At 41.3% G+C, this 13541-nt stretch overlaps 1 protein-coding gene across 11 annotated transcripts in view; it reads left to right on the top strand.

The window, feature by feature from the left end:
• Kalrn (kalirin RhoGEF kinase) overlaps nucleotides 1-13541 on the top strand; it is a 627901-nt gene that overhangs the window by 601811 nt on the left and 12549 nt on the right. For all 11 annotated transcript variants that reach the window (XM_076867942.2, XM_076867955.2, XM_076867941.2 and 8 more), the window contains 6 exons: nucleotides 65-92; nucleotides 897-1068; nucleotides 3079-3200; nucleotides 3996-4127; nucleotides 4546-4710; nucleotides 6614-6692. In XM_076867942.2, the coding sequence (XP_076724057.1) occupies nucleotides 65-92; nucleotides 897-1068; nucleotides 3079-3200; nucleotides 3996-4127; nucleotides 4546-4710; nucleotides 6614-6692 (698 nt within the window). The remainder of the gene's footprint in view (nucleotides 1-64; nucleotides 93-896; nucleotides 1069-3078; nucleotides 3201-3995; nucleotides 4128-4545; nucleotides 4711-6613; nucleotides 6693-13541) is intronic.

The raw sequence follows: 13541 nt of genomic DNA, 5'->3' as shown, positions 1-13541 counted from the left end.
AATTTCTTGTCCTCTCTCAGTAGTTTAGGATTCAAGCAATTTTCTATTTCTTTGTGTTTTTCAGATCTTAAATCCAAATTTCATCCAAGAAGGTGAGTTAAAAAGGGGTGGAGTTGAGAATGTGGGATTAGCCAAATTAAGTATGGGACATCGAGCATAAGGTAGAGACACATGTACGTGATGGCACATGCCTGTGATCTCAGCAATTTGGGAAGCTGAGGCAAGAGGATTTCAAGTTTAAGGGCAGCCTACCTTAGTGAGACCCTGTCTCAAAATAAAAAATAAAAAGGATTGGGGGGTGTAGCTTAGAGGCTAAACCCCTCTCCCAAATAAGGTAGAGACTTTAAGCAATAGTGACATAATTCTGTATTCATGGAAAATTTTTTATGATAAATTATTAAGTGAAAATAACTTGCAATAAAAAATATGAAATAAATTTTGATAAAAAATTTTTTATTGAAAGCCTGAAAGAATATATGACAGGGGGCTGGGGTTGTGGCTCAGCAGTAGAGCGCTTGCCTAGCACATGTAGGGCACTGGGTTCAATTCTCAGCACAACATAAAAATAAAATAAAGGTATTATGTCCAATTACAACTAAAACAAAATTTTTTAAAAAATAATAATAATATATAACAAAACATTCACAACTGTTATCTCTGGATTATGATATCATGGAGCTCCCCCACTTTTTGTTTTTATATATTTCCTACCTTTGTACAACAAGTATTTACTTAAAATACCCTTTAAAGGGACACAGGTGACCTAAAAGTGTTAGATTGCACATTATTTGAATTGGTACACAACATGAGTGGAGATGAGAGTACTGCGTTTAAAAATGCCTGTTTTATTCTAAATTTGTTGTGAATGATGTGAACGTATGTTGATTTGATCACAGTGGCCCCAGAGTTCCTTGTGCCCTTAGTGGATGTGACCTGCTTGCTTGGGGACACAGTGATGCTCCAATGCAAAGTCTGTGGGCGGCCGAAACCCACCATCACCTGGAAGGGTCCAGACCAGAACATCCTCGACACTGACAACAGCTCAGCCACATACACCGTCTCCTCCTGGTAAGTCGATGGCCCCAAACTTGACACCTTGGTGAAGCACCTAGAGGCTGAATCAGGGTGCAGCCTCTATTCTGGTTACTAGTCTTTCCAAGGCAAGAGCTGCTGTGGAGTCTATTCTAGATCAAACTCTTGGCCTTGATTAGGAGGGATTGGGTTAGCTCAGCCCCACTGAATAGAGCACTTGGTGCTGCAAGTGTTCAGCCTGGCCCTGCTGCCCACACTGCCACCTGCCTCTCAGCCTGGGTCTCTGGGGCAGCTCCAGCATGCGTTGCTCATGTTGCTTGGCACCATGTAGACACACCTGGGGCCAACCAGAACCATTTGGAAAGACTGTTCTGGACCCACATTAAACAAATGCAGAAACAAAGCCACCTGCAGGTCAAGCATGCACCATACATTTAGAAAGCTTCTACATTCCCTGCCTTAGAGTCACCCTATTAGATGATCTGCCCTAAGGATTCTCCGGGTCAGAAGTGGTGAACACTCCTGACCAAGGGACAGGCTAGGAATTAGGAATTATTAGGAATTAGTTATTAGTATTAGGAATGTGGTCTGCAAATCGGGACATCCTGATGAGTTTTGTGCCTTCAGGGATGCTTTGAAACAGTGATATAGTTAATTCCTTGCCTAAGAAAAATTTTATAAGAAGGGGAAAAAATCGACCCAACACACAATGCACAATAGAAAATAATCCACCAGCCTGCTTCTACACAAAAAGCCTGTTTTTGTCAGTCAAAACTTAGTCACTGCCAGGCTCTGTGGTGCATACCTATAATCCCACTGGCTCAAGAGGCTGAGGCAGGAGGATCTCGAGTTCAAAGCCAGCCTCAGCAACAGTGAGTCCCTAAGCAAATCAGTAAGACCCTGTCTCTAAATAAAATACAAAACTGGGTTGGGGATGTGGCTCAGTGGTTGAGTGCCCCTGAGTTCAATCTGCAGTATCCCCACCCCGCAAAAAAAAAAAAAAAAAAAAAAAACTTAGTTACTGCCTCCCAATCATTCTGCTAACATTTATTGCTGTTAGTTAGGAGCTTTGTTGTGTCCTCTTGATTACAGTGGACAAGAGAAAGCCCTAACGGCAAGCCCTAACAGCCTAACAATCACTAAGGGAAGGAACACCTAGAATCGAGAAACTTTCATTCTTTGACTTCCTTTGTGCACATTTGAAATGGAAAAAGGACATTGTTCCTTAGTGTTCCCAGCAGACTCCCAGCAGGTCACAAAACTCCATGGGCTCAAGATTTAATGCCAGTCGGTGCTTGATGAGGATCATGAAGAACCCAGAATGTCCCAGCCCAGGGGGAGGGAGTGGGACTGGTGTGGCTTCTGATTTAACTCTTTCAAGTTTCTTCCCTTGGGGTGTTCCTGACCCCTACTGGGGCCAGGGAAGAAGAGTTATCTTTTAGGTGGAGAAATTCACCTTTTTAATTCACTTAGTTATTTTGAGGGTCCCACAGGTAGGATTTTAAATATTTGAACATTTTCATTATTTAGTCTTTCCATTTTCTCATACCATTCATTATTCATCTGTGAGATTGAAGTTATTTTTAGGACAAAGTTGCCAGTGGATATACTAATTATATTGAAGACAGGTACTTGAATGGGACTTTGTGTATTTCTTTTTTTTTTTTTTCCGGTTCTCACTAAGTTCCTGAGCCAACTTTGAATTTGTCAGCCTCCTTCCCCAGCCTCCCAAGTTGCTGGGATTACAGGCGGGCGCCACTGAGTCCATTTAGACTTTATGTATATCAAGCCATGTTTCAATTTCTTCTTATTTCATTCCTTATTTTATCCCTCACAATAAATTTGGAAGATGGGCCTGGCCATATAAGGAAATGAGGATAGAGGCAAGGTGATCCTTCAAGGTGTGTAGAAAGGTCACAGAACAGGTCTAGACCTTGGGCCTACAGACTCTCGGGTCAGCACATCTTGTGCCAACCTTATGGATTGTACCCATCAGTCAACTGTCTCATTACTGGAGTCTGAAGGACATCCCTTTGGTGTCCCTAGTGATTCTGGGGAAATCACCCTGAAGATCTGCAATCTGATGCCACAGGACAGTGGGATTTATACCTGCATAGCAACAAATGACCACGGTACTGCATCCACATCTGCCACAGTTAAAGTGCAAGGTACAGTCTTTTTCTTTTATATGTATATATGCTATTTTTTAAAAATATATTTTTAGTTGTAGATGAACATAATACCTTTTTTTTTTTTTAATATGGTGCTGAGGATTGAACCCAATGCCTCATGCGTGCAAGGCAAGTGCTCTACCACTAAGCCACCACCCCAGCCCTAGATATGCCAATTTTAACATGAGTTTTAATTGTAGTAATGCACAACATAACACTTGCTGTCCTAACCATGTTCAGACAGTTCAGTGGCACGAAACACATTCACATCTTTGTGCGGCCCTCGCTGCCATCTCCCCCCAAAACTCTTGTCAGCTTCCCAACCTGGAATTCCCTCCTCTCCATTAAACAGGAGCTCCATGTTCCTCCTTCCCCACAGCTCTTGCCACCATCATTCTACTTTCTGTCCCTATGAATTTGTGTTAGTCAAACATTTTAAATGAACATGACAAGGACTCCTGAGACCTGAGATCCTGTGTGAAAATTCCAAAATAGAGTTCTAGCCAATGGGGAGAGAACAAGAGCATTTTTCTAAGAACTGTCTGTGCCCTACCATAGCCTCCTGCATAGTTCCAGAAAAAGCTTCACCCCCAGTGTGTGGTATTTTGCCTGAGAAAGACATCAGAAAGCAGAGGGCAGCTCCCAGGTCTCCCTTGGGTCTGGAAACAGGTATGCTACTTGGTGGAGAAGGTCCCAGGAAATATTTGAGCCAGGTCACATTTCCTGGGTACACTCCATCTGGGTGTGAAATGCAAGCTCAGAAAGCAGCTCTGGATTCTACTGTCTCCACAGGTGTTCCAGCAGCCCCCAACCGCCCCATTGCCCAGGAGAGGAGCTGCACCTCTGTGATTCTCCGCTGGCTGCCCCCAGCCAGCACAGGAAACTGCACCATTTCAGGTTACACTGTGGAGTACCGGGAGGAAGGTGTGCCACCCCGTTTTTCTTCTGTCTTGGCTCCCTCTCTCAAGGTCCTTCAGGGTTATGAACCTGAGCTGCCTCCTCTTTCAGAAACTCTGCTTGTTATGGATTTATAATATTTTCTTCCAGTCTAATTAAGCACTGACCTTGTGTTCCTGTATAAAGTCAGTATTCTCTATGTCTTTTCGCTCTCACACATTTGAGAAGGAACAGAAATGACCATGAACATTTATTTAATAATTTAAGACACTGGACCCAAACCTGCCACCCATCTTAGTCCACAGGCTTTCAGAGCCTGGAGCAGTGTCCAGGACTGTCCCTTGATTTGAATGTGTCCATTTTCCTTTCTTTGTTTGTTGAAAGTCTTTGAAACAATGTGACTTTGGCTTTGTCTCATTCTCTCTCCTTGGAAACTATGCACTAGGTTCCCAGGTCTGGCAGCAGTCAGTAGCTTCAACCTTGGACACTTATCTTGTCATTGAAGACCTCAGTCCTGGGTGTCCCTATCAGTTCAGAGTCAGTGCCAGCAACCCCTGGGGAATCAGTCTTCCCAGTGAACCCTCGGAGTTCGTGAGACTTCCAGAGTACGGTGAGTCCCACCTGGCCTACGACCCCTGTGTAGTGGAGGCCAGCACCCGGCCCACTCTCCTAGACACACTAGCTGCTCAGTGTCACATCAGCCCATCATGAGAGGGGTGACCCAGAGCTGCTTGGCAGCTTCAGTCAGGTAACCATCTAGAAGATTGATGAAGTGTTTCCATGAGGCATGACTGTAGGGATCTTGGAGCAGAGGTTAGCTGCTACCCCTGCTAACCCTGGGCCTGCCAGGCTCCCTGCAGGACCAGGTGTATTTCCAGGAACAGAAAGGGACAGGCTGGGGTCATGAGTCATAGGGGTGCTATCTGGTCTTCTTCTGAGAGAAGAATACCAAGCCTGCTATTCCCTGGATACTCTGCCAGGCTGAAGCACTTCTCATAGTGCCAGGGACAATCCCACATACCAACTTAAAGTAAGAAAAAAAAAAAGCAACCTGGTTGAGGATTTCACTACCAGATGAATATTTGATACCTGGCCCACCACACTCTACTGGAATTTCTTTATTCAACATGAATATATTTTTATTTTAGATTTATTTAGAAATTATCAAAGATATATATATATATATATATATATATATATATATATATATATAGCCAAACATGAATTTTTAAAAATCTTTATTTATTTATTTATTTTTAGTTGTAGATGGATACAATATCTTTATTTTATTTTTATGTGGTGCTGAGGACCGAACCCAGTGCCTCACACATGCGAGGCGGGCACTCTACCACTGAACTACAGTCCCAGCCCAAACATGAATATTTTATAATAATATTTATTTAGTTTACCCACCTTGGTCCCAGGGACATTTTAAAAGAAGAAACTTGCAACCTGGAGAAATCTCCAGAGTGAGATTTCAGGCAGTGCAGGGAGGTGATCTGTATGTGTTGGGACAGGAGAGAGTTGAGTGTGTCACTGTACTTAAAGGCAACAACAGGCCTGTGGCTCTTTGGGTTAAGGGAAGTCCAGAGTCCCTCAAGCATCTTGGGCTACACCCTCCCCTGATGAATCTGGAAATCTGTCCGACAGCCCCACCTCAGCCTAGTCAGTTCTCTTCCAGCAACCTTGACTTGTTCCCAGGGACCTGGGACTTGCTGGGAAACCATGGCCTTGGATCTTGGTGTCCTCGGCATTCAATATGAATAAGCTACCTTCTGCCTTGGCCAGGTTGCCAGTGGGCAGCCTGAGGTAACTGCTTGGCTCATCTCCTCCCAAGCCACTAACTCAGCCTGGCTCACAGTGCCCAGTGCCTTTCATGTTTTGCTAATTTGGAGTCTTGGATCCCGGCAGACAAATACAGATGGGCATGCATGCACACAAGTGTGCATGAATAATTAGCAGGAAATTAGCACATTATATATGGTGAAGCTGCTCAAGTTGGCTCAGGCATGTTTGAGTTAAATCATTCAATATACTGGCTAAGCTCATGAAGGCCTGAGGACAGTGGGGTGAGTCAGAGAAGTTTGTAGAAGGCCATGGACACACTCCTTTCCTTTTCTCCTTCCCTGACCTTGAAAGCTCCCCCACTCATTCTCTCTTCACATCCCCTTATAGTTCTGGCTCTCACTGACCTCTCCAGGCCTTCAAAGTGTTTTCACCTCTCTGTACTTATATTTTCTACTACATTCCTATTTTAAAACATTCATAAGCTACATTTCTGATTGTCTGAGTTTTCCCCGTTGATTAAGTAGATGACAGAGGGAGTCTGTCATGTTGGTTTCCCCTGGGATATTTTCAAAATAACATTCCAGAGAATTGTAGCATTTTCCCACTGAGGTAGCCTCCATATTTAGTCATGAGAATTGCCTTAGAGTTATGCTGGAGCTCTTCTGCTGACCTTTTCTTTATTCTCATGTGACACCTCAATGTCACAAATGGATTCTCTCCCAAAGATGCAGCCGCAGATGGTGCCACCATTTCTTGGAAGGAAAATTTTGATTCCGCTTATACTGAGCTGAATGAGATTGGAAGGTAAGGACACAGATTTCTGTGAATACCCAGCAACACTATAGCAGAAGAAAGACTTGTTTTGTTGTTGTTGTTTGTTTTATAAATGCATTCTCTCTATAGTAACAAAACAACTAGAATTTTTTTATTTTATTTTTTTTATTGATTGTTCAAAACAACAACTAGAATATTAATGCATATTTTCTACTATTCTTTTTCTTATTTAAATTAGATGCTTCCCTTATCAACTCTCAGCCTTTCCTCTTTTCTTTTTTTAAAGATATTAGATTTATTTCTGCAAATCAAAATATAATACAAATATGCATAAAATAAGCTTTTTACTTTTTTTCTTTCTTTTTTTTTTTTTTTTTTTTGGTACCAGGGATTGAACCCAGGGAGCACTCAACCACTAAGCCACATTCCCAGCCCTTTTTATTATTTTTATTTTTTTCTAATTTGTTTTTTTTATTCTAATTTGTTTTTTTTTTTTAAAGAGAGAGGGAGAGAAGGAGAGACAGAGAGAGAGAGAGAATTTTTAATATTTATTTTTTTAGTTATTGGCGGACACAACATCTTTGTTTGTATGTGGTGCTGAGGATCGAACCCGGGCCGCACGCATGCCAGGCGAGCACGCTACCACTTGAGCCACATCCCCAGCCCCTATTCTAATTTGTTATATATGACAACAGAATGCATTAGAGTTCATATTACACATGTATAGCACAATTTTTCATATCTCTGGTTGTACACAGCCTTTCCTCTTTTCTAATGTAAGAACTTAAGCCTCCAATTTTTCTTTAAAGTACAATTTTAGAGATGTCACAGGAGAAGAGATGTCTCTGAAGAAGGGTCGGAGGAGTTCCCAGAAAAATGGGAAAGTTGACCAGGGCCAGCTGGGTTCTTGCATACATGACAAAAAAGAATTTTAGCAGGCCCCAGTCAAAGGCATAGACAGAGGTTTATTTAGGAAGCAGATACATATTCAAGGGAGAATGTGGACAATCTTAAGAGAGAGAGACGCCTTTGGGGTAAAACAGGAAATAAGCATTCAAGGGAGAATGTGGGTTGCCTCCAGAGGGAGAAACAGCAACCTGTTGGTATGGGGTGTTAATATTTGGAGGGAGTGGGTGCTAGGGGCTGGGAAGAGGAAAGGGCAGGGTGGAGCCACACAATTTTACACCAGTGCATTTCCCTTATTTCACAAGGACTGGCCTGAGGGCTTGTCACCCAAGATTTACATCTGGCTTTCTGCATCTCAATGACTCCTGGGCATTTCCTTTACAACTCAGTACATCTGTCTTTATTCCAGATCCCTATCTCAGTTACATTGCCTGAGTTTTGACAAGTGGCATTTTTCATTATCATTCAGTTTATCTATTTTTTCCAACTATGATTTTTTCCTTGACACTCAATTATAATGGAAAAAAATGTTTTAATATGTAGGAGATTTTTAAATGTCCAAGATTTTTTAAAATTATCCTTTTTTTCTGATTTCTGATGATTTCATTGTGGTAAGAGAACTTAGTGTATATGATATTGATTCCTTGATTTTTGTTCAGACGTGCGCTATGTGTAGTATATGGTCAATTTTTGTAAAAAGTTTCATGTGTTCTTGAGAGGAATATATGACTAATTATTGAGTATAGATCTCTAAATATGTCCATGTGTCAAGCATATGAATTGTTCTCTGGGTGTTTCTAATCCAAATATACCTCCCCCTTTATACACTCTATATCCCTCCCTCTTTCCCTCTCTCATTTGTTCTCTTGATTTTTTGGTTAAAGAACATTTAGTATATCCTCAAAAATAAAAAGGATAAAAATATAACTTTAAACAGAATAATGAAAATCTATCACCTGGTCTACAAAATAGTTGCTAGAAAGAAAAAAAAAGAAGTCCTCCTTGTGCATACATTGGTCTCAGATGGCCTGGCTGAGAGAATGTGGGTACATCTTACAAATCTCTACCAACCTCAGCTATATAAATAAAAGAGCACCAAGGAACAATGGCACATTGGTCTCACCTCTAGCTCTGATGTCACTCCCTGAAGCATGGACGGTACTAACTGGAGTGGTTGTGAGAGGCTGTGTTGTTTCTGATTCTTAGACCAAGTCACAGTGGAATTTGCAGCCTTTCCTTATAGTATCTTTCATCAAAGACAAACTCTAGGTCTGCTTTCTTTGCTCCTTTGTGTAACCAAAAGAAGAAACAAGAGCCAAAGGAAATTTATATGCTGCTGCTGCTGCCTCTCTCCAAATACCTATAGTGTTCTGAATACAATGCAGATGTTGCCAAATCTAATCTGTAGAGCAGGTGAGGTAGTGTCTAAGTGGATTTCCAATAAAGGAAATTTGGGCTCAAGGAAGATCAGCAACTTCCTCAGGGTCCCATGACTAGGAAGCACACAGAGCCAGTCGGCCACTGGGCTCCCTGTCTCTTGGCCTGTGTTTGTTTCACTAGCACATTTATAACACATGGTTCTCACCATAGCAATTATTGTGTTTTTGTTTTTTTTAAAAAAAGCTCTGGTCATTGAAATCTAGCTTGCTCTTCTATGTTGAAAATAGATCTGACCCCAATAATGAGCAAATAAACCCCCCAGCTTGTTCTAACTGTAATTGGTTCCAGCATCTGGATGTCCTGGTTAATTCTTCCCTGAGACACATATTTGCTATTGATAGCCATAGGCTTAGGATTTTTTTAAAACCCAAAATGGATGTTTTGATATTTCTTAGAAGGAAGATCAATTTCCTGATCTGTTTAGTTTGTTTTAATCCCCAATAGCCTGAAACTTTTTCTCTCTTCTAAATATAGTCCTCATATTTTCAGAAGATCCTTTCAAAATGTACTAAACAGGATGGAAATAAAACATGGAGATTCTTACATGAGACACATGAAAAATATCTGTGCCAGGGCCATAGAAGTGAGCTGATTTTCTCATCACATCTGACCCTAGAATTCTGGGCTAATATGACTGTCCTGTTAAAAAGAGCTCCCCAGTAATTAAATAGTATAAAAATTATGGTGCAAAAAAAAATCACTTCTTCAGCAAACCCATAGAAGGAAAGAGTACTTTAACATGTCATATTTAAGCAAAAATAAGCTACACGGGTGCCCTTGCAATTTGAAGAAGCCTGGTGGGCATCACAGGAACGCTGACCAGCTGCCTGCAGCAGTACTAGGCCTCCAGGTAAGGGTGGCAGGGGAAACACAGACATTCACGAATACTGAAATTCAGGAAAACAACAATACAAGAATCTTTTAAAGCAAACACATGTGATGAAGAGAACAATAAAACATTAGAAGCAGAAAAAAACGAAGAAAGAGTGACATGGGACCTACGAGAACTGTGAATGCTCAATCCATGTCAGTTGTGGGGTCAAATGAGAGCCAGTATGACTTTGCAGCAGAATTCCCCAAAGCTCAGGCCTCAACAGCACTGAGCATTTCTGGAAGTAGGTATAAAGAGAATGCTAAATTCAAAGGGCTGCCTGAAGTCCCTGTCACTCAGGATGGAGTGACAATAGATGCCTGTGTTAGCCTGCCATGCCTACCTGCAGGCCTTCTGGGATCCTGTCCAGGCAGGTGTAGGTCCTGGCTACAGCCTCCCCAGCTGCAGACACCTGCACCACCCAGGAAAGACTGGAGTTTTATATTCTAGGAGGGTAAGACAGCATATCTCTGTTTGGGATGCCACCAGGCCCAGAAAAGGCAGTGGAATCACACTAAAAATAGAGACACTGCGACAACATGCATGCTGGAGACTGAGAACCCCATTCATATCTGTGGGGCCTCCAGCAGTAGCTCACCAGGCCTCCCCACTCTGGGCAGAAGAGGGAAGCTCTTTCAGTGGAGAATCTGCCCAGTCACAAAGTAAAGATTGAAGACACTGATCCTGGAGCCTTTTCCAATTTCATAGTTTAGACAGAGCACCCTACAATAAAGGTCACCAGACTCCACCTACATGCTTAGAGCTTCTAAATGACATATTGGTCCAGGACTTTTAAAAGGAGCCAACTCCCAATGCCAGTCAAAATGGAGTAAGCCCACTGTAGCCTTTATCTCCCATGGATGACAGCTGGAGTCATGGACACATTACAAAAGCCGTTACCCAAGAATTCTGGTAAAAGTAAACAGCAGGGAAACTACAGAGGGAACTAAAACTTAAAAACAATGACAGTGGGAGTGAGTCAGTCTTGCTCTCTCCTTTTTTTTTTTTTTTTTTTTTTAACCCAGGGGCACTTAACCACAAAGCCATATGCCCTGCCATTCTTTAAGTGGGTGGTACCAGGGCTTGAACTCAGGGACACTCGACCACAGAGTCACATCCCCAGCCCTACTTTGTATTTTATTTAGAGAGAGAGTCTCACTGAGTTGCTTAGCTCCTCACTTTTGCTGAGGCTGGCTTTGAACTTGTGATCCTCCTGCCTCAGTCTCCCCAGCTGTTGGGATTACAGGCATGTGTTGTGCGTCACTGTGTCCGGCTCTCTTCTTTCTCCTTTCTCTCCCTACCTTTGACCATAAGGGCAGGCCAAATCAGAGAAGTGTGCAGCAGGCAAAGAGAACAAAAGCACCAAGAAAAGCCCACATTCTGGCCAAAGCAAAGATAAAGAGTATCCTTTGAGCTGAAGGGGGCAGAGGAATGCCTGGTCTTTTCCCCTTCGCCCCAGGGCCGGCTGGCCTTGTGAAAATGTGTGATGATGCAGGAAGCTAAAACTCTGAGGGAGTCCCATCACTCTGGCCAGATAACCACATAAACAGGCCCCTGTGAGCCAAAGGATGTAGGAGAAATCCCACTGAGGAGAAAGAAGAGAGGAACCCCCTGATTCTGCATATGAAACAGCACAAATCCTGGACTGCAGCCAAGTCATGCCAGTACAGAGCACACCCAAAGAAGTACAGCAAAGTTTTGAGAACTAATAAAGACATAAACCACAGCTCATTACCCTGCAGTGATGAATTAGTCACAGGCTGATCTTTGAGTGGTGCCCATGAGGGACAGATCCAAATGGCATAGCAAATACTTTGAAAACTGAACTGACAATAGAACTGCGTCCCACGGAAGGTGAGTTGGAACCTGCAGTGTGGACCTATCCAAGTTCGTTGCTGATTAAACATTACAAATAAACAAAAAGTCAGCATTCTCCAGAGGATTTTATAGGGTCCAGATTCTCACAGGATAATGCCATAAAAGTTCAAGATCTAATCTAAAATTACTCAACAAAACAAAAATCAGGAAAATCTGAAAAATTCTCAAGGGAAAATAATAATGAACAGATGCCAACTCTGAGAGGACCCAGCTGTTGGAATGATCAGAGTTTAAAGCCACTGTTTTACCCATCTTCGATGAGATAAAGGTGAACACTCTTGAAATTGAATAATGCAAAGATGGGAGTCATTGGTAGAGAAGTGGAGATTATTTTTAATGGAAGTTATATAAGTAAAAAAGTGCAATATCTGAAATTTTAAAATTCACTGAATGAGTTCTACAGCAGAAATGAGATAGTAGAGTCAATGAAACTGAAGAAAAATATAAATCATCCAACCTGAAGAACAGAGAGAAAAATATTTTTAATATTAAACACAATTGCAAGGATCTATGGGAAAAATGCCCAAAGATCTAAAGTTCACTTCATCAGAACCCCTGAGGGAGAGGAGGAGGTAATTTGTGCAGGTAAAAGATTTTGAAGAAATAATAGCTGAAAATGTTTCAAATGTGGTAAAAGATACAAATTTATAAAGAAGCTCAGTAAACCCTAAACAGGAAAAACTCAATGAAAAGCATGGCCAGACACATTATAATCAAACTGCTGAAAATCAATATAGGGCTGGGGATGTGGCTCAAGCGGTAGCGCGCTCGCCTGGCATGCGTGCGGCCCGGGTTCGATCCTCAGCACCACATACAAACAAAGATGTTGTGTCCGCCGAAAAAAATAAATAAATATTAAAAAATTCTCTTTAAAAAAAAAAAAAAAGAAAAGAAAATCAATATAAAGAAAAATATTGAAAGCAGAAGAGAAAAAGATAATATAATAACATTTAGGGGAACAGGGACTTGAACACATTCCTCATCAGAATCCATGGATATTGGATGGTAAGCAGAACCATATCCCCTAATGCTGAAAGAAAAACCAGACAACCAAGAATTTTTAATCTAGCCAAAATATTCTTCAAAAGTGAAGATATAGTAAATGAGTCAACAGTTAAGAAATAGATAAAAGGAAACACTATATAGTGAAAGACTCCAAAACCTCTCGTTAATATCCTTAGATGCATAAGAGATGACACTGCACTGTGAAACAAGAATATAATACTACAAAAAATTTAGAGGACAATAATGAGGTCGTGAGAAAACTGTATTAGAAGGATGGGAAGGCAGAGTTGAGGAAATTTCCCCAAAGTCAAAGCAAAAAAGAAAACAGATGGGAAATAGAATAGGAAAAGAAGAGTTAGAGGACTAAACCACAAGATTCAGTGTCTGAAAAACAGAAGTTCCAGGAAGGGAGAATGAAGAAAAAATATAACAGAGAAGGAATTATATCTTAAAAAATTGCAATATTCTCAGAATGAAAGGGTGTGAGTTTACTGATTAGTGAGTGAGTAGCCTGAGGGCCCAACCTGGTGGATGAAAATAGACCCACATCAAGGCACATCATTATGAAATTTCTCAACACAGAAAGTGAGAAGAGCCCACAAACTTCATATACAAAGGATTAGGAATCATCTTACTTTGAACATTAACAATTAACATGGTCAAATAACACTAGGAGTTAGAAGATAATATAATAATTCCTTAAAAATTGTGAATGAAAAATTTTCTAGCCTAGAATTATACTCAGGTAAATTATTAATCAAGTGTAAAGGTAGAATAAG

Source organism: Callospermophilus lateralis, chromosome 10 (assembly GCF_048772815.1).
Source record: "Callospermophilus lateralis isolate mCalLat2 chromosome 10, mCalLat2.hap1, whole genome shotgun sequence".
Lineage (NCBI taxonomy): Eukaryota > Metazoa > Chordata > Mammalia > Rodentia > Sciuridae > Callospermophilus > Callospermophilus lateralis.
Note: the sequence above shows the minus strand (reverse complement) of the source record. Positions and strands in the feature narration are given on the sequence as shown.